At 36.5% G+C, this 20,707-nt stretch overlaps 1 protein-coding gene across 4 annotated transcripts in view; it reads left to right on the top strand.

The window, feature by feature from the left end:
• The window catches only part of dock1 (dedicator of cytokinesis 1), a 309,108-nt gene that overhangs the window by 54,885 nt on the left and 233,516 nt on the right, over window positions 1-20,707 (top strand). For all 4 annotated transcript variants that reach the window (XM_088635091.1, XM_088635093.1, XM_088635092.1 and 1 more), the window contains exons 19-22: window positions 3,000-3,097; window positions 7,815-7,904; window positions 10,424-10,524; window positions 16,725-16,853. In XM_088635091.1, the coding sequence (XP_088491217.1) occupies window positions 3,000-3,097; window positions 7,815-7,904; window positions 10,424-10,524; window positions 16,725-16,853 (418 nt within the window). The remainder of the gene's footprint in view (window positions 1-2,999; window positions 3,098-7,814; window positions 7,905-10,423; window positions 10,525-16,724; window positions 16,854-20,707) is intronic.

The raw sequence follows: 20,707 nt of genomic DNA, 5'->3' as shown, positions 1-20,707 counted from the left end.
TTACATTCAGCCTGAAGACCACCCGTGTGTATATATACACGTTTAAATATACACAACAACAAGCAGCTGTGTCTTCACTCTGTAAGCCAGTGGTTTTGTATTTTTTTGTTTTGTTTTTTGTGTAAATGCGGCACAGTAAAGTTATTAAAATAGTGTGAAAGTTATACAGTTATTAAAGACTTGAGAAAATGTTAAAATATTGAAGTTTTTTCAATATTGCAGGTACCACAGTGCCAAACACCTCTGTGTTATTAGAGATTTTTGGACAATGGCTATCCTATGGGTTTTGTAGATTTAGCTGAATCATATTTTTCTTCTAGTAAGGGAGTGTATATGACTTGGGTGGAAAATCTATTTTTTGTGCACTGTTCTTTATGAAGATAACACTGTGTATTCTGAACGTAGTGTGTATTCAGAGCCAGTAGTAGGCTTGAAATTTTCAGGAGAATTGTCTACACGTGGTGATATAAGTACTACTCTCTTAGTGGTTAAATGTCTGAAGCCTTGTGGTATTGTTCTGTATTTAATGAGGGAGAGGGGTAACTTGAAGAAAGTTTAAAATTTACATTTTTTCCCATTTCTCCTAATATGTTTCAGTATTGAAATAATTTTAAAGAAATGCCGAGGAACAAGGCTTGGACAGCTTAGTTGGTTAATCTTTGTAGCATGTATCTTAAGATGCTTACCCCCTTGGTAATTGAATGAATGACATATACTCAACATTAATCTGGGATAAAGACTCTGACTTGCAGGTTAGCTTGATGTTTATTCCATCCACAAAAGATAAGTATTTTTATTCTTAGCTGATAGAAAATGTGGGTAGAATCTAAATAGCTAACATTGAGTTGTGATATATTTGATTCAGCTTCAATCTGTTATTCAAGGTTAGCTTTGTGTTCTAGTTTTGGAGCTTGTCCAAGTTTTAACTGTACTAACTTGCTTTGTTAAAATTCAAGCTGAGACAATAACCCAGTCACAGTTTCCACTATTAATGTATCACAATTTCAGGTGTGCTTTCATTTTCAAAGTAAGCTTGAGGAAAGGAGGGAATCAATCACACATAAAAAAATAATTTAGCACCTAAGAATGGTGAAATATAGATTCAAAATATTTTTTATACTGTATCTGCAGACCTCATTTTACATCTTGATGTGGATGGAGGATGATGGGTGAACAGTATTGTGAAAATGATTGAAATGTAAATAATCAGATGGAAGAACAGAGTGGACTCATCAGAGATAAATTAATATGTATTGGCATTTTCTGCTTTTGCTCCCAAACAACTCACTTAAAATGGAGCTCCATTTTTGTACAGTGCACGATATTGTTCTTGAAGACTTGTCATCTCCGATTTGCATTGCTTTCCCTGACTTAATGTTGTTAGAAACCTAAATTTATAAGGAAAACAGTGGGAAATGATGATAGACTTTGAACTGTAGATATATTCCTGTATTTCAATGGTAACTAAATGTATTTTCAAGAAAAAAAAGCACAAAGCTATTAATCAAAAATTTGTGCACATTGAACAGTAATTTCCAACACTGAATAAATGTTTTAAAATTTAATGGTTTCTGCATGGTATCATTTCTCACAGCCTGTTTAAAGTTCTAAGTCAATATTACTTAGCCTTTTGTTATGATACTAGGGGATTATTTAGAAAGGAGATACTTTATTTTACTATATCACCTGAAACATATCTTGATTTTGATATTTTAATGATGTGAAATTATCATGTAGGCTGCAGAACAAGCTTTTCTCTGACTTGTCTTCAGTAGAAAGCAGTTTTGGTAGGTCATGCTGCATGGCTTCATCTGGGAGATCTTTGAAGGATTGTTATAATTGGAGAAACAGTCAGGGAAAGTTTACTGTAAGCACAGATTGCAAATCTTTTTCAGATTGGATCTTCTTATCTGCTCTTCATGAACTCTGCTTTTCTCTTCCAAATTGTCCCAATTTACAGTCACTGATGACTAATTTATATTATACATTATATATCTAAATAAGAGCATGGTATAGTTTAATAAAAGTCTAAAAAAAAACTTCTAAGCGGCACATCACAGGAGTGATGACAGAAGTTGGATAATTGGCTGTCACTGTTGCAGTAGATGGACATTCATCATTGTGTCTTGATCACGGATTATCTCTCAAGAAAACAACACAGTAAAGTCAGAAGTTATATATAAGCCCCTCTGGGAAATGTCACATTTTCACACGTCGCAGACCACATTTCATCTCTGACCCATTTCTAAGTATTGTGGTATCTGAAGCAAATGCAGATATAATGAAAGTTGCTCCGCAAGCATGGTTTTTCAGCAGAACTTAGTTTGTTGCTTTGAATATCTGTAAGACTGCAAAAAACATAGTGTTGGGGACTGAGTGTGTTACAGTACATATTTGCTCAAGTGAAATCGGAATAACGTTCCTTATGTTACTTAAATACCTTATTTCTGCATAGAGCTAGCTGTGATGTCAAGTGAAGTAAAGCTTTCGCCTAACTAAACCTTTTCTCCTCTGAACATGAAGCCAGCTCCATCTGATTGAAAGCTAAGCAGCGTTCTAGATCTGTGTAGGTGGGGGTCTTCATATCAAATATAATTTTTTCAGATTGGTTATTTCCAAAACTTCTAGGTAAAACAGGTCATATAGTGTGTGAGGTGAACAGAGCACAGTGAGGAAAGCACTGAGTAAATCAGAGATGAAGAGTTGCCCGTGGGTTAGAACTTAGTGCTGCTGTGTTGTGTATTCCATAGTGCAGGCTTGTCTTGCCTAAGCATGAGTGCCTTCCGACAACACCCAGAGCATCCCAGCATTCTTTAACCCTGAAAAGCTCTTAATACCACTCTTTCATCTACAATAAGGGAACTTGGCAGCAAATTGCAATTTACATCCTCATTCCCTTTCCACTGGTGTTTTGCGGACATTAGCAGGTTCTCAGCCTTGGTTGGTTATAGCTGTATTTTGTTAATGTTGTGTTTTTTCCCCTATGTGCTCTGTTGTAGTGGACCTCCTGGGGCTGCTGAAATGGCGCTCCAACACAAGCTTGCTGCAGCAGAACCTGAGACAGCTGATGAAGGTGGATGGGGGAGAAGTTGTGAAGGTAAAGCCTGAATGACTTCCAGTTCATCATTCATAGGGAGGCAATGTAAAAGGCAAACAGGATGCTATACAGTACTCTCCACATTTAATTGTAACCCTGGTGAAAAAGTAACAAGAAACAAGGAACGTTTTTGGATTATATAGCATGTTCTACAAAAATGTCTTCAATTAATCTTAAAAGCATTGCACATAGAACAATAATATTTTTGCAATCACTTCAATTTTAGAACAAACGAGGGTCACATTTATTCACACCCCTGTAGTTAATGTTTTCTAAACGCTCCTCTGGTGGGGATAACACTGACAAAGTACCTCCTGTGAGACCAAAGAGGTTGTGACACTTCTGAGGTGGGATTTTACTTCGGAAACCCTTTGACTGAGATGGCCAGTCAGAACATTTATTTTGTGTCTAGATCACCATTTCTTTATTGATTTGTAGGTATGCTTTGGGTCATTGTCGTGGTTAAATATCCATTTTCATCTAGTGTTGATCTTCTTGGTAGAGAGCACCAGGTGTTGGACTAAAATGTCCTGTTGTAGTACAAGGACGTACAGTACATTTAATGCATAAAACAATCAGTAGTAGCTTGCATCATCATGGTCAAAGTCAGGGAGTTTATGACCATTTCATTTTCAGTGAAAACCTACAATATTGAAAATAGAGAAGGAAGAATTATATTGTCTTCCAGTACTAAACACATACATCAAGCACATACAGTTTTTTGATAAAAACCATTTTACGTTTGCATCAAAATCTAGTTATACTATTTGTTAAACTTTGCATAATTTGATCAAAATCTAACTTTGTGATGAGCTCACCCTTGATAATGTTACTGTATAGTTTCATGAGTATGCATAGGGTAAGATATAAATCTTCTATTTGGCAAACTTAATATTATTCATTAAAGAAAATGCAATAGATAATTACTATTTCCCCACAATTACTCAGTGATTGATTTTTATATAATAAAATGTAACTTTATTATGAGTTTGTGATAAGAAGTGACAGTTACAGGGTTTTTGTTTTGGCAGTTTAAGCAGAAGGGAAGTTTTAATGGTGGATTATATTTGAAGAGCTGGGGCTGTGACAGAAATAATAATTGTCTTTTTCCTGTTCAGCATTAAAATACTATTCAAAGAAGAGCCACAGAGAGAACCTGTATCTGTGGAGTGATTGGACAGAAGGATAAAAGGCAGAACATATTGTGTATAGAGTGTTTTTATGACTCCCTAATCGTACAAAGCATTAAAAGCTCCAGAAATTGTGGCATAGTGCACTGACTCCTAAGTATAATGTAAAGCTAGTATCGTCCACTTGATTCTTTTTGGTGCCCGAGGAGCACAATTTAAACGAGTGATGTGTATAGCACAGTGGACCATGTGTTAGAAGTCTAAGCTCACAGGCACATTTCTCTTAAATGCAGAATAAAGATGTCCAGCTTCTGGTACTCACTGGGAGATTAATAAATCAAAATGAGGAAATTGCTTCATTCAGCAAAAAAAACCTGAGGATTTAGGATGGGGCGCTGTTATTTTTTGGGTGCACCACAAAACTGGATGCTGTACAATGGCTACATCTCTGTGGGTACTGGGGTCTAATACAGATGGTGTTGAATCTGTGGTTCCCCTGTGAGCGAGGACCCTGTTCCTCCTTTTGAAATGCTTTTGTTGTTTGCACTACTGAATTGGCAGTGTGGTTAGAAGCAGGCAACCTGTAGAAGCGTGGCTAAGTGTGTGGCTAAGTCAAGTCATATGCAGGAGGTAATAGCCATACTGCATGGTAAACTGTTAATGAAAATACACCACACATTTCAGTAATTGAGTCTTTGAAAGCTTTAGTTTATTATTGATTGCCATTGTATATGCTGTCCTCCCAAGTTTTGTAACCAGTCATCACAGTTCATAAAGGCAAATACGCTGATCTGTCAAGAAATTAGTGTAAATGCAACTCCTTTCAGTGTCTGTAAGCCAGAAGAGCAATGAAAAGGGGAAACAAATCAGCATTGGCTCACAACTTTGCTTGCTAATGATGTTTTATTTTTCTTCAATTTATTTTGTGATAAGTGTGTTGTCTGTGTGGGAGCCTTCTTTCTTCTGTATCATCATCATTATCGTCTCTGCTGCAAGCATTAGAGAGAGAAATGCATGGGGACCAATGTGTTGGAGATGATGTGTACCTCATAATTGACTGAGACTTCTTTTTTGTTCCTCTAAGTATTTTGTTTTCCACTTTTTGGTAGGCAAGCACCTAAGAAAAATGACAGAAACTATCGTTGGGCACATAACAGGGAATGTTATTTTACGGAGGCAGTGTTTACCTAAAACTGTTGCATTTTCTATGATGAGTATCTTTCTGAGCCTCAAAGCAATGGAGGCTTAATGATTTCATTAGAAAATCCACAGATTACGTTAGCTAAAGACTTAACTGTGTCCAAAGCGCTGTATCACAAACACAGTTAATTACTCCTGCAGCCATTGCTCTGTACAACTAGCCATGCCCCACACTGGAGGTAGAGAATGTTGACTTAAAATGTACATTATGGTTGCAGGCGATAGATATGCTGTGTGCAAAATGTAAGGGGGTTAATTGGTGCAGAGTTCTGTGGGGTTTGAAATCCAATCCAGTCCTCTTGAATTTTGACTTGACCTTCTACAGGGGGTCTGTGTGTCAATCAGACACATGTCTCTCAGCTATAATTTATCGCACAAGTTGTTAGAATTTGTACTTCTTGATAGCAGTGCTCTGTGTCATGTTGTCACCCCCCTGCTGAGCTTTCTGTTCTTGATTAAAAAGCATCATGCACTGGGGACCCACTCCCATCCAGGAAAGCCTAATTTAGTGCAGGTTTGTACAGGTGAAATGGCTGTTTAGTGACAGTATGCAGTATTAAATGCTGCTTGGAATTAAAATATTTAGGTGAACAGTGTATCTTTTGTCTTTTTTGCAAAAAAAGGTGACTGGTAGCGTGGTTTTCTGATGCATCGTACAGTGTATGAGGCAGCAGTATAGAACAATAGTTAGGCCTCTGGGCTCGTAACGGGAAGCTTGTCATTTCAAATCCCAGGTGGGACGCTGCACTACAGTACTTCACTAAGATTGCTTCAGTAGATTGCTCAGCTGTATAAATAGGAACAAGTGTAAGTCACTTTCGATAAAACAATCAGCCCAATAAAATCATAAAATGAGTAATTCGGTAAATGAACTTTAAATGTGAACTATACACTTTAACATTTTGCTGTGCCTTTCTTATATACAGTAAGGCAGTTTGGAACCAGTACTGTATGTTATTAAATCACTGCAGGTACCCTGAAACTTAATATATTAATCTATATATTACAGAAGCTCTTAACTCCTATTTCCTGGATTCTAGATTCTCTTGCCTAGTGTTGTACACTTTACTATACACAGTTTAATGGTTTAAGTTCATTATTTGAGAACAAAATAGGATTTAAGTAGTTATCTACTTTCTGCACCTTCTGAAAATGAAGGCAAATTAAATTTTTTGTACAAAACATTTTTCTTTATTCACATTATTAGTTTGCATGAGAGAAGATACTTGATCTGAATTTCCATACCTTGTGCAATAGCACTTTATAGAGTTCTTTTTTTCAATTCCTATAAAACAAGACAAAAACTGATTTAGTTCTTATTTCACATCTGCAGCTTATAAACCTATTGAATTTGTTTCAGGTTTTGTATTGTTCTTTTGCTGGCCTGACCTTTTTATTACTTGCAAGACTTCGACATACACCTCCCCCATTTTTCTAATGTCAGTCTTCTGCAGTACTGCACTGTTTGATGAGTCAAAGAACAGCATTCCAGCGTTCTTTGTCTCGGGTGAACGTGGTGAATCTTGTCTGCTGATGAAGAAATCTTTAGTGTGCCTTGCCTGTAATTTGTCACAATAAATTTAACATCTGTAGACTGCATTAGTCCTGACTTGTCTCACATAAGAAAGTTGTTTTGTAGAGTTACTTTCCTGCCATTTAAGACATTCCATAAATACCTGGGAGACTCCTGAAGGATTTGTTAGTAATGGCACTGAGCCAATGAAAGAAACTGTTGATGTACCACGTGGGCTGTAGCGTTTGACACGTGGACCCCCCTTGTCAGTAACTGTAACATGTACATTTTAGTCTTAAGCTTGATTTATTTTCCCTTTTTTATGTTTGCCTTTCACCAGATAAGCAGATGCCCTTATATGGGCCTGTTTGATATGAAGGATTTGTTTTGGGAAAAGGTAACAATAACATAACTGTCGTTGCTAAATGGTTAAATAGCTAATATGTCTACATTTAAAAATACATTGAGTACATTTTTTTGCAATCTAGAGAATGCTTGAGAACAAACTTCTGGGTCATTCAGTATGGTGTGTTTACAAAAATTGCATTACTGTGCCGTTCAAAACGAAAATGTGCTAAAAGGCTGATTGTTCTCTGAGGTCAGGTTTTTGTTTTAAAATGACAAAGTAGTATAAAAATGGAGCCAGATAATGTACTGTGGAATGACAAGAGTATAAAAATAAGCATAATTATATTCAGATATATTCTAATTATAAATGCAGACTTTGTCCAAATGTCACCAGCAAAATATTCCATTCAGTGTTAGTTGTTACAAATTTCTTGAAGGAAACTAGATTATATGTAATCATCAAAGCCTCTTATTTGTTTGCAACAGTTTAAAACTATTATGTAATGAAAATAATGTGTCATTTCAGTTCCTGCAGGACACGCTGGATGCACTCTTCAATATCATGATGGAGAATTCTGATATCGACACTTACGACACACTTGTTTTTGATGCTTTGGTAAGAGCGCTCTTTCATCTACCAGCATGGGCAAGTCGCAGCTCCTGAATTCCATTGAGCACATGAACCTTGAGTCTGAGGTCTTTTTTTGTTCACGTACAAAGAGGATTCTTATTGACAGCAGGCAACAAACTTTTTTTCAGGTGAAGCTTAAGCATATTGTGTTGCTTCTTTTTTAGAAGGCCTGAAACAAGTATTGTGTACATATCTAGGCCATTTCATTTTCCATTTACTTTATATGCCAGTTACTTTGTATAGTATACCATGAATAGCAGTGCCAACAGCTATGGCATAGCCAATCACACCTTTACTTTTCATCTCGGTGACAACCCCTGTAGTCATGTGAGGGAAATAAGGCAGGCTCCCATGACCCATCAACCTGTTGAACCAATCACCTTTTGTCATGCTAACAGCTCTGATGTGGAGCTAATGGAGGGTTCACTAGAGTACTGTACTAGAGGTTCAGCACCAACTGGAAAAGAGACTGGTCTCTCACTGGGTGTATTATCAAAATTATTTTTTTATTTTATTAATGCCTGTAGGCAACTGCGAGCTAACAAACCTCTGACCTACTAACTAATCCCAGCACTACGCTGGGAAGTGCTGAGCCAGGTGTGCACTGTCGTTTGGGAAATCCTGGTTGCAGAAGGCCAGTGACATGACCCGCGTCTGAGCTCATGATATGTGGATCCTTTGGCTCCACCTGTTTTTGCATTGTACACTTCTACCTGTTGAGCCACTCTGGAGCCATATCATTAACATTTTATTTAAAAAAGAGCTGTTCAAACTACTGCTTCTTCCCTGTTATAGTACAGTGAGAAAAAAAGTGCTTTATTTATGGTTAAATGTCTCATGATCCTGACTTAACTATCCTTATTGCCAAACATAACCTTTTTTTTTTGTCAGTTAGGATCAAAAACTGAAATGCTTTACTTTGCTTGATTAACAACCATTTAAACTATTGAAATTGTACTCAACATATTTAAACATTCTTTGTTGTGGCCATTTTAATGTTTTGCTCTTATTTCTTACTTTTTTGCCACTATTGTATTTGTGCCATTAAATGTCAACAAGAGGTGATAGGTTTTATATTGGACAGTTTAGAACAATAGTGTTAAACGATACCAATTCCACAGGTGCTGTGATACAACATATGCTCATAACTGGCAACTGCATTTTGATTGATGGAAACTACTTTTACTTAAACTAACGCAGGTTGCTATAGCAATTGCGCTATTTATAAACAGGATCCAGATTGTCTGGGTGACTAGCATGTTCATGAGTTTGATTGTGGAACTGTAATGTCAGGAGATTAAGAAATAAGCTTATACTGACAAGGAGAAATATGATCTGTGATAAGGTGGACTGCAAAAATCAAGTGTTCCTGTCAGTCCATGAAAAGAACATACTGTAGTACTTCTGTACTACCCAGCCGGTAATGTTAATCGTGTGCCTAGAAAAAAATATCAGTACTTGGAGATTTTTAGATATACCTTATCAATTTTTGATACTTTTTGAAGCATTTTAAAGCATCAGAAAAAAGAACCTCACAAAATAAGTGTCCTTAAGTTTGCTTTTAAAATCACCATCACCCCACCCTGTTCAGACCTTGTCTAACCTACAATTTACCTCTTGCTGCTTGAGATCATAATTGTTCCTTTCAGTCTTTTCTTACATGTCCATCAAACTCATATAGCTTTATTATAAAAATATATAGGTTTTGTTCAGTCAACTGTGTACTCTTTCAGCTGGACTTCCTTGATCTATCAAAATCTTTTTTTAACAAAGAGGCTTCAAATACAGCTGGGTGTGTTATCAAAATAATGCACCACATTATTTTTTTTATTTTGTTAATAAAATAAATGTGATTTTAAAGCCATTTTAATGGCATCATTGTCAGCCACCCTATTTTCTAACTTTGAGTTTGTAATATTATATCATTTTCTTCTGACTGAATGGATAGCAAATTACAATATTTAAAGGGGATTTGACAAATCAGTGAAACTGTTTCATTAGTGCTGCTTCAGATATGTGGAAAAATGACTTTCTAAACAGTTATGTACGATTTATCTGCCTTGCACTTCTGTGACTTTAGTTGTTAGAATATGATATAAAATCTAGTGGTAGTGGTAGATTACCTTGGAATGTAAAGTAAGTCCTGCATCTTTTTAATTTATTGTTGCTTTTTCCTATTCTGTATGAAAACACTTAAATCATATATACTAATATGAGCTCTAAAGCCCTTCTTCTTGGGGCAGTTCTAAAAATATCCTTTTGGGGCCAGATGGACAGTTGGTCTCCCCTTCATTCTGAGAGTTTGTGCTTCCTGTCTTTACTCCTGCAATATTAGCATTACAAGGGAGGTTACAGTGCCCACTTTCCCCAGCAGCTCTTATGAATTGAAATTGTGCTGTTTTGTGAGGCTCTTTAACTGTGTCATAAAAATGGTAATTTTAGGAGTCTTTATCACGAGATGTATCGGTTATGGTTTAATGAACACATCTTGCTTTCTTTGACAGGTATTCATAATTGGGCTCATTGCTGACAGAAAATTCCAGCACTTCAACCCTGTCCTTGAAACCTACATTCGAAAGCATTTTAGTGCAACTCTAGCTTACACGTAAGTGGGTTTGATATATGTTTTATCACAGTTATTTCAATTGGTAAATCCTTATCAAGGAAATTATTAGTAAAGGATATGATATTATATGCACAATTCATGTTTTATAATGATTAACTGCAAAGCAGGTTACAATTTTTGAGTAATGCCTAAACACAACATTTTTTTGTTACATTTTGCTTCATTGTGAAAGTCATGTGAGGAAGATGATGTTCACTGTTAATGATCCAACTGAATATTTTGTCTGTGCTTTTTATTTGAATGCTTCTGCAGTGGCATTACGGAAGATATTTTGCAGAGCTGTGTGTTGAAAGTGCAGCCAGCAATCATAACAAAGCTGTGTTTGAAGCTCCTCCCTGTCACCCAGTGTCCTTTGCCAGCCTCCTGAATTCACTACTCCTAGCACTGACAGTACTTTAGAAACATGGGGGGATGCAGAGAATAAAAGGCTAATGTGTCCCAATGTTGATTTATCATTACCAGTCTGTATAATGTTTCCAGTGTCATTAGTAGTTTTCAGATGTTGCTCAGAAGTTTCATAAAACTAAATACCACTGACAACACCTGGAAACACCCACAGTTTAATCTGTACTGCATGTCAGTATTCTCGTTGATGTACCTGTAAACAAAATCAATGCATAGATTAATAATAAAAGGGGCTTTTTTTTTTGCTTCTTTGATGTACAGATTCGCTTAAATCTGTTGTTTGACCGATTTTTGGTTTGCAATACTGGTTGTGATACTGCAATACAATATTGGAAATATTGGTGTATCTCCTTTTACAGTATTCGAGCCATACGGCAGGTCCCAGAAAAATGTACGCTGAGTTTCGCCACTGGAGGTGGTATTTGTTTTAGAGACAGATGATAGATTGCACCCAATAAAGCAGGTGTCTAAAGAATGCATTGCGTGAGTTGTGGACAAACAGCAATGCACAAGCAAATAACTATATAAAGCATGATGAGCCAGATACGATTGTTTCTGTGATTGTAATTCTTTTAGTTGATTTTTTTTCTCAGATCATAAGATTGATAGGTAGAAACTAATATTAGATTATTTTTTAGGATATCAACAGCATGAATTAGCGCCTTTTGACTGGGAAACGTATACAAAAAGCATTCGGAAGGTTCTTAGTCTTTTTAGATCTGCTTTGGCCTTTTCAGTATATTTATTACTGCTGATTCCTCAGCAGGTCTTTCAAGCGTAGATGTTGGGGAAAACTAGTGTGCCACATACTGTCCATGAATGGCAGTGACACATGTTAAGAAAGAAATCACTGATACAAATGCATTAACTGTCTGTGTAGTGGCCTGGTCAGATGTAATTACTTTTTAAGTTTACCTTTACTGCTCTAGTCTTAAATAGAAGTAATCCCAAGAAATGAATAATGTGGCAAGTTCATATGATGCAGATCTATTTCTGTTATAATTGCTTCTGTTGGAGTGCCAGTTGGAGTGCCAGTTGAAATGCCAGAGTTGGTGCTGTTTCAGTTTCTATCGGTTGCTTTGAGGCATTTTTGGTCCTGAGAAACTGATGCATGATTTTACTAAAATACTGGAAACGTACTTCATTAGAATGAAGTCTATTCAATCATTATTTTTATAGCTTAGCTAGACCTTAATGAAGTGCTTCCCCACCTTGAGTAAATGCTAACATTCTCTCAGCTCATCTTAAAAATAATTATTTCATGGATTAAAACAAAAATCACAGGCTAACAGCCTGTACCTGAAGTGAAAATCCAATGTTTTTTTGTGGGGAAAAAGGAATGACTACTTCATAGCAACATTTTAGCATTTTAGCAGGCATCTTGGAAAATGAATGTATCATGCGGACACATGCGATCAGGTTGATGCTGCTAGTTCATATAACTGAGATTGCTCTGTATAAGAGCATTCAAAGTCAATGGAAACCCTTTTAATGTTTGGTTGCAACAAAACCTAGAGGGAGATGGGGCGGATCCCCTGGAGTTCACTGCATCACTGGCTGCTGAGCTTCCAGTGGGAACATGATTGGCAAAGAGGAGACTGGAGGCCAGAGAAAATAAATTGGCTTAATTACTACATCCTCTGGAAAGTTCACAAAAACACTGAGCAAGATAGCTGCCCTGTTGAGATACTGAACAAAGGAGTTCAGTTTAGTTAAAGCTCTGACATGAGCTTGGATTTGTTTTTCAAATTTCTGTTTTCTCTATTTGGCTCATCTCTCTTAATTTATTTCATACCGTAATGAAGTGAATCTCATAAATCACTTAGTTCTAATGTTTAGAAACAGCTAAAAGTTATTAAGCAATCCATTGTTTTTCAATTAAGAATACTTTGTTCATTGAAGGCTGAAGGGTACCAAGATGTTGGTCTCAAATAATCTCTGAATTCTTTAAAGAATCACCACCTTAATTGATTTGATTTAAATTGTCAAAGCTTTTAGAAATTGGTAGCTCTAATGATTGCCTATAAGCCCTTCTGGTTTGTGATTCTCTAGGACCAAGTTTGGAGACCCCTGATATACCCAATCACAATAATGAGCTTAAAATTAATGTAAAGCATTTGTGCTTTGGTTAATTCATCTGACTTTCTGTAATAATTTCAGGTGACTTCACCTTTCACTCTGTTATCTTCATAATAGATTCATAATTCATAATAGATTTTGTGGTATGTGGAAAAGAAAGTCCATATAATACAGTAGGTTTGTTCTGAAAATTGCTTTTGGTATCATTAGTACTAATCAGTTAGATTGATAATTATGTGCAACAAAGTAATGTAATGTAATGAGGAGAATTCTACAAGATGTGTAGATTTCTGCAATATGCTGCTTTTGCCAGGTCTGTTTTCTTATTCTTTAAAGCAGTTTAATGCTGGTTCTTGACACTGTAGATTCTCATCTGGAATACTGAATGACAATGAAACAGCTTAAAGTGCTGTGGTCCTTTTTAATGTTTTTGAGGGTGAAGGGCAGTCTTCACCATAAGGTTGTGCTGATAGAGGTTTGTCAGCTTTCTACAGAAATCCTCAAGGCTAATGTGAACCCCCCCTGGTGTTTGGTCTGAATTGCCTCTTGTTTTCCTGCGTGGAGTTTAAAGGCCATCTGTAGGCACTCAGTTAACATTTTATCTTTATTTTCTACATGGAGACTGACCCATAAATATTTGCTCAGATATAATTTGGCATACCTGAAATGTTCAGTATAAAATGCATCAGTAAAGTATTTCTTCCCCCCTGAAAGCTTAGTTTTGATGGTTTCCTTTCTTTCTAGTTTCTCTCAACTTGATGCTGCTCTGTTGTAGCTAATTGGTACTGCATATGAACTCCACCACTTCCTTATTAGATCTCATTCCTACCGGTTTGTTTCTATCCTCTTTTTCTGCCCTTTGCCCTGTTGTCCTTTACATAATAAATGAGTCCTTGAGCACTGGAGTGGTATCAATGGCTGCAATTACCCTGTGCATAAAAAAACAAATATGGGCTCTGGACAACCTAATAATTTTTGCCCTATATCCCATCCTACCTTTTCTAGCTAAAATTTTAGAATGTTCTGTTGTTGTTCAATTAAATAATCATCTCACAGCAAATAAATTCTTTGAGCCTTCCAAACTGGTTTCACACAATTACATAGCACAGAAACTGCTCTGGTTAAAGTCTTTAACGATCTTCTTATGGCTTTTGATTCCCGTTCTCTACCTGTCCTTATTCTTCTAGACCTCAGTGCTGTTTTTGGCACTGTTAACCATGACATCTTGCTTTCTCATCTTGTGACTGAATTTGGGGTTTCCGACACTGCTCTTAAACGGTTCAACTTTCACCTTAATGATCACCAACGTTTTGTCTCTCTTGGTGATTTAAGTTCTGAAGTTGAACTCCTTAAGTCTGGTGTTCCTCGGCTCTCAGTACTGGGCTCCCTACTATTCTGCATTTATATGTTCCCGCTTGGTCTGTTATTAAAATTACATGGTCTGAATTATTATGATGCTACTGATACTCAAATCAATGTCCATACTAAATATGACACCGATGTGCCTTAATTGCATCCCTGACATAAAAATGGCCCCTTTCGTCCAGACCTTAACCCAATTGAGATGCTGTGGCATGACCTGAAGAGAGATGTTCATGCAAGGAATCCCAGAAATATCAATGAACTAAAACAGTTTTGTAAGGAGGAATGGTCTAAAATTCCTACTCCTACGCATTCTGCAAGTCTAATCAGCAGCTACAGGAAATGTTTGGTGGAGGTTATTGTTGCCAAAGGAGGTTCTACCAGTAAATAAATACAAGGATTCACATACTTTTTCCAGCCTGGACTGTGAATGTTTAAACAATATGTAAAATATTGACAAGCACAATTGTTTGTGTGTTATTAGTTTAAGCAGGTTGTGTTTGTCTATTTTTGCGACTTAGTTGAAGATCAGACCATATTGTTATGAGTAATTAATGCAGACATCCAGGTAATTCCAAAGGGTTCACAAACATTTTCTTGAAACTTTATGTAAAGCCAGTGCAGCAAACCTATCTGTGGGTGGCACTGTACTTGACTTTCAGTCTAAATTGAAAGTCATTCTTCCATCTTGCCAGACTATGTCCTGTGTTGTCTCTGACTGTAACATAGTTCAGTCTGTCCAGAATTCGGCAACCAGAATCCTGACCAGGTGACATGCAAATAATGACATTACTCCTGTCCTTGCACTTGCTTCCCATTAGGTTTTGTGTCCACTTCATGGCTTCGTACCTCTGTACCTGTCTGGTTAATTATCTTTCTACAGTACCTCTGTTTGTCTGACTCGGATGGCCTGATTGTCCCCCAACCCCAGGGCCTTCCCTTGCTATGCACCAAAGCTCTGCAATTCTATGCCCAAGGATATCAGAGTCACCTTCCCTGAGTGCTTTCAAATCCAGGCTCAAAACCATCTCCTTCATAAAGGCTTTTAATTGATGTCTGCGCTCCTTTGCATCTTCTACTGCATTCTAATGCCTTGTTTTTAATTGTTCTAATTTTCTTATTCTAAAGTCCTTGGAGAACCTACTTTTAAAGGCACTATATAAAATAAAGTTTATTATTGTTTTTTTTATTATCAACCTCTTAACTAGGGAGTAGAGTTTTATAAGAGTCTACAGAGAACAGCAATTTGGTTCGCGTGGTTTTTGCTTTCTTAAAGTCAGCCAGTTATCTTATTAAAACCTATGTGTGATGTATTCTGCTTCGTACTGGTTGTCTCTGCCACCTGTTCAGTGTCTATTAAAATATAACTTTACTTTATATTTATTGACTTTAATCTATTGGATAACGCTGCCCCCTTTACTCTCTGTAACTGCAGTGCCCTACCTGCACAAAAGCTGCTGGGTTTAAAACTGCAGCCTGTTTTTAGAAGATGTTTGCAAACTGCAGCCATCAATCAGTCCTCGAAGAAAATGAAACAAAAAGACAAATCACTTCTAGATATGAATATTTACCAGGGTTGATTTGAAGATGGGATTGAAGAATTCGTTGTTTGATTGCAATGTTTCTCTATTTCACTGCAGTGGTCATGCTCTGATACATTTAATTTAGTGAAATTTGTTTTCATGTTTCTGCTTTGTTAACAGTCTTTGCCACCATAATGAATGTCTGTACTTCTCACTCAGCAAAAATAGACACATCAAATCTAATCTCAGTGAAGTGTTTTTGTTCATTTTTGTTTTTATTTGATAAGTTGCTTTAATTAATCTATTTGTCTTTTTCAAAGAAAGCTTTAAGGCAGATATTGTCTGGCATACTTAATAAAGACTGGGATTATCTACATTAGAATAGTTTGACTGACACTTTTTATGACTGCCAATTCTCAGTACAAAAATACACAGAGAGGAATTAAAAACACAACTAATGCTGTTGGTACCAATTCTCATATGTTACATTTTTTAATGATTCTCAGTATATAATAAAAGCAATATCCTCCCTGTTGATTCAGATGTCCCACAGTGCAAGACTGGAGAGCTAGGTTAAAATATTGCTTGTAAGTTTGTGACACAGGCTGGTGTACAATATGGACTGGGGTAAGACAACCAAAGTCAGTGCATTTGTACATCGGGTGACTTAACATGGGTGTCACTGAGGAAAATCAAGGGCAATAAACCAACTCTTGTTCTGCTAAAAGTTGTTCTTAATCTAAATGAAAAACAAACCTTAGTGCATCCAATCTTTTGTCCCATTTTCAGTTTTTTTTGTTCTTCTTACAGTAAACTCACCACGGTGCTGAAGGACTATGTCGACAAAGCTGAGAAGAGTACAGAGCAGCTCTTCAAGGCGATGAAGGCGCTTGAATACATTTTCAAGTTCATTGTTCGCTCAAGAGTGCTTTTCAACCAGTAAGTTGATGTTAGTCCATAGTGGATAATCATGTTTAGATGATTGTTACGATTTGAAAGACTGGGTCTCCTTATTAATCTGAAATTGGAAACCATATGAACAGTATATTTATAAGCTTTGTAAACCACTTTTATATAACAGTCAAAATGTGAATTGTTAGACACAATAGATAATTGCTGTTGTTCTATATCTACTTTATGATTCCAGCCAAGGCCTTTAGTGGTGATTCTATAATTGGTAACAATTTTTGAACCTTTCAACTTCTGCTTTCTTCTGTAAACAGTTTGTGCATGCATTAACTATGGGACATGCTCTTAGAGGTACAGTACAGATGCAGCCATTCAAAATGGGTGAGGTATTTCGCGGCATACCCCGGTGGGCGTGTCACAGTATCACGCGGTATCACGCATTTCACGTGTGTCACGTGACTAACTATCCGGCGTCGCCTTGTAAAACCGCCAGGGGGAGCTTAACCTCTCATGTACAGCATTTGAGCCTTTAATTTTGAACTGTGTATTACAGCATGTTAATCATCAGTCATTAAAATGTTGGTATATTTTATGAAAGCAAGATTGCTCAGTTGGACAAAAGTACACAACCTACCTTTATCAGAAATATTTATGCATCAAAGCCTTTACTAAAGATATTACTAATAGTATTAATAATGGATGACTTTGGACAAGCTGTATACTCAAAGTATAATTTCTTTAGCACATTTGTACAAGCACTTGGAATCTGTCCAAGCCATACTTTGTCAGGCATTTTGTTTTACTTCAACGGGGCATAAAAACTTCCTTGCTTTTAACAGGGCGTTTCATAATTTCTAGCTACGAAAATGATTTAAAATGCGACACCTATCATTCAACTAGAGCTTAAAATATCACAAGGAAAAATACACACCGGTATTCCATTTCTCCCTAAACATTGTAAGCTTCGAAGTCTTTTAACTAACGTGATACCGGAGTCAACAAGCATACTTTTAGAATTTGATTAAAAGGGAATATAATATGGAATCGCGTATCTAAAGAATTTAATAACGGTATGATTATATCCATGTACTGGCAGGACTGTGTAAGGCTGTTTCGCCTACCTGATCATGCGAGCTGTCTTGTAGCCTACTGGTCTAGGTGCGTGACTACCAACTGGCAGGTTGTGTGTTCGAATCCAGCTGGTGCTGGACTTTTATTTTAACAAACATTTCTTCGAAAAAATAGGTAAGCGATATTATGGACAATCAATTGACTTTTATATTTCAAAATATCGCAACATGATCGATATTTGCGATATTTTGAACATATCTTCCCTTCTGACAGCGGTTCCTGCTTCTATTGTGTGTGTGTGTTCCCTTTTAATCAAATTCTAAAAGTATGCTTGTTGACTCCGGTATCACGTTAGTTAAAGACTTCGAAGCTTACAATGTTTAGGTAGAAATGGAATACCGGTGTGTATTTTTTTCTTTAAAGTACCGAGACCAGCCATATACTGTATGTTTATGTTAAGATTTCCCTTCAGTGGTAAAATTAGATATGAATATTCAATACTTAAACGGGCACAGTTAAGACATTAAATATACATATACATATTGTATACAGTACAGTTTGCATACGGTAATATGTTTATGTTACGCGATTAAAAAATAAATAAATAAAACTGGAAGGTCCAGCACCACCATTATGTTTATATGGTTGTTTTTGTTGGTTGGTTGTTATTATGGTTATTAATAATACGATCTATAGTTGAAATCTGAGCCTAAATAAAAAGAAAAAGCAAGTGATTAGGTTTATGAGCAATCTAATTACTTATTCGTTTAAAACGCTATATAAAATAAAGTTTATTATTAATTTGCTGGACAGAGCGGTGAACATTATTATGCATAAGACAAAGATAACGATCCTGATCAGTTTAGAAATCTGTGTACGCTGTAAGGTTTTTACTTCTTAAACTTTTAAAATACACGTTTTGAATAGAAAGAAATCCTCTTCCTGGTAGTGTGTATAGCACGCCAGCACGTCTTTTTTCTCCAATCAGAGGGGTGTCAGATAGTGTCAGCCAATCACCATTCTGCGTTGGGTAGCAAGGGGTGACTGTTCTCAGGCGGAAGATGTAAACAGCTTAATGTTCGTGTTAAATTTTTTTTTTTTAATTCAATTAAACGGGCACAGTTAAGACATCAAATATACATATACATACTGTATACAGTACAGTTTGCATACGGTAATATGTTTATGTTACGCGATTAAAAAATAAATAAATAAAAATGAAAAGTCCAACACCAGCTGGATTCGAACACACAACCTGCCAGTTGGTAGTCACGCACCTAGACCAGTAGGCTACAAGACAGCTCGCATGATCAGGTAGGCGAAACAGCCTTACACAGTCCTGCCGCAGTACACGGATATAATCATACCGTTATTAAATTCTTTAGATACGCGATTCCATATTATATTCCCTTTTAATCAAATTCTAAAAGTATGCTTGTTGACTCCGGTATCACGTTAGTTAAAGACTTCGAAGCTTACAATGTTTAGGGAGAAATGGAATACTGGTGTGTATTTTTTTCTTTAAAGTACCAAGACCAGCCATATGCTGTATGTTTACGTTCCAAAATTAATATCGTTTATGGCCTTCACACGCGTTACAGTATGCTCCTATTCTTTTTATGCTCAGCTACTAAGATTTCCCTTCAGTGGTAAAATTCAATATCTACAACGGGCACAGTAAAGACGTTTACAGTACAGTAAGTCTTTCTACGACAGACCAACGGACCACGAGTGCCCCTGTCGGTCAACCAATCACGCACCGCGGTATCGCGTGTCATCTTACCTGCGGTATCTGTACTGCGGTGTCTGTACCGCGCACTTTGAATGGCTGCATCTGTATATACTTTTAGAAAACTCTGCCAGAATTAAGGTATTTGATAATCTGCTTGGGGATTCTGACCATAATATGATAACCTAAGTTGAATCTAAAATTAGGGTTTATAATTTTAGATTATAGAAAAGCAGACTAGGAAGGAATGAGACAGAGTTTAACAAAAAGTGAAATGGAAAATGATGGATACTATGTCCAAAGAAGAAAGATTATATAATTATTATGTATTAAAATGAACAAGTTGTAGAACAAAATAACAAATAATACAGAAAGCTAAGAACAATTCAGACAGAAGAGATTTCTCTATGGAATGCATGATAGCATTCAAGATTAAAAATGAGAAAAAGAGTACACTGAGCTAAAGATGCAACTAAAGAAAGAATTGCTAAGAGTCAGAAAGGAAGGTTGCAGAGGAGGCTTAAAGAATTGCTAAACATTTTTCTATATGATAATAGTAAAACCTATAAAGGATGAAGCAAACAGTTGTTGAGATTAATACTAGAGATGGTAAATGTTTTTAAATGGATATTTTACACAGGTTTATCAAAGGATTATGCCAATAACATGCACCAGGTAATAGAATGTGAACCATCAGTATTAAGTAGTTTTAGCACAAGTAACACTGAGGTATTAAAGTGTCAAGAAATGCATAAAAACAATAAATTGCTGGGGCCTTATGCTTTTTCAAAGTTGTAATTAATAAAATGTGGAATGTTATTCAAAAAACCTTTTACCAGGATATTTCAACTGTTCTATTAGTGATTTGAGAATTGCAAATGTCTCATAAAAAGAGACAAAATGAACTAGGCAGCTGCATGTAGTGGGCAAAAGAAGAATGAAACAGCAGTGTACTGTAAAGTCACTTAATAGAGCTTAAGACCACCATGTGTGGCCATATGGCCATACAAAATGGATGTGATATAACACAGAGTCTGCCAGCACCCGGAATTCTGCAGGAGGGGTGTGGCACGTTCTTCCTGGG

Source organism: Lepisosteus platostomus, chromosome 6, assembly GCF_059453375.1.
Source record: "Lepisosteus platostomus isolate fLepPlt1 chromosome 6, fLepPlt1.hap1, whole genome shotgun sequence".
Taxonomy (NCBI): domain Eukaryota; kingdom Metazoa; phylum Chordata; class Actinopteri; order Semionotiformes; family Lepisosteidae; genus Lepisosteus; species Lepisosteus platostomus.
This window is presented reverse-complemented; position numbering and strand designations above follow the sequence as displayed.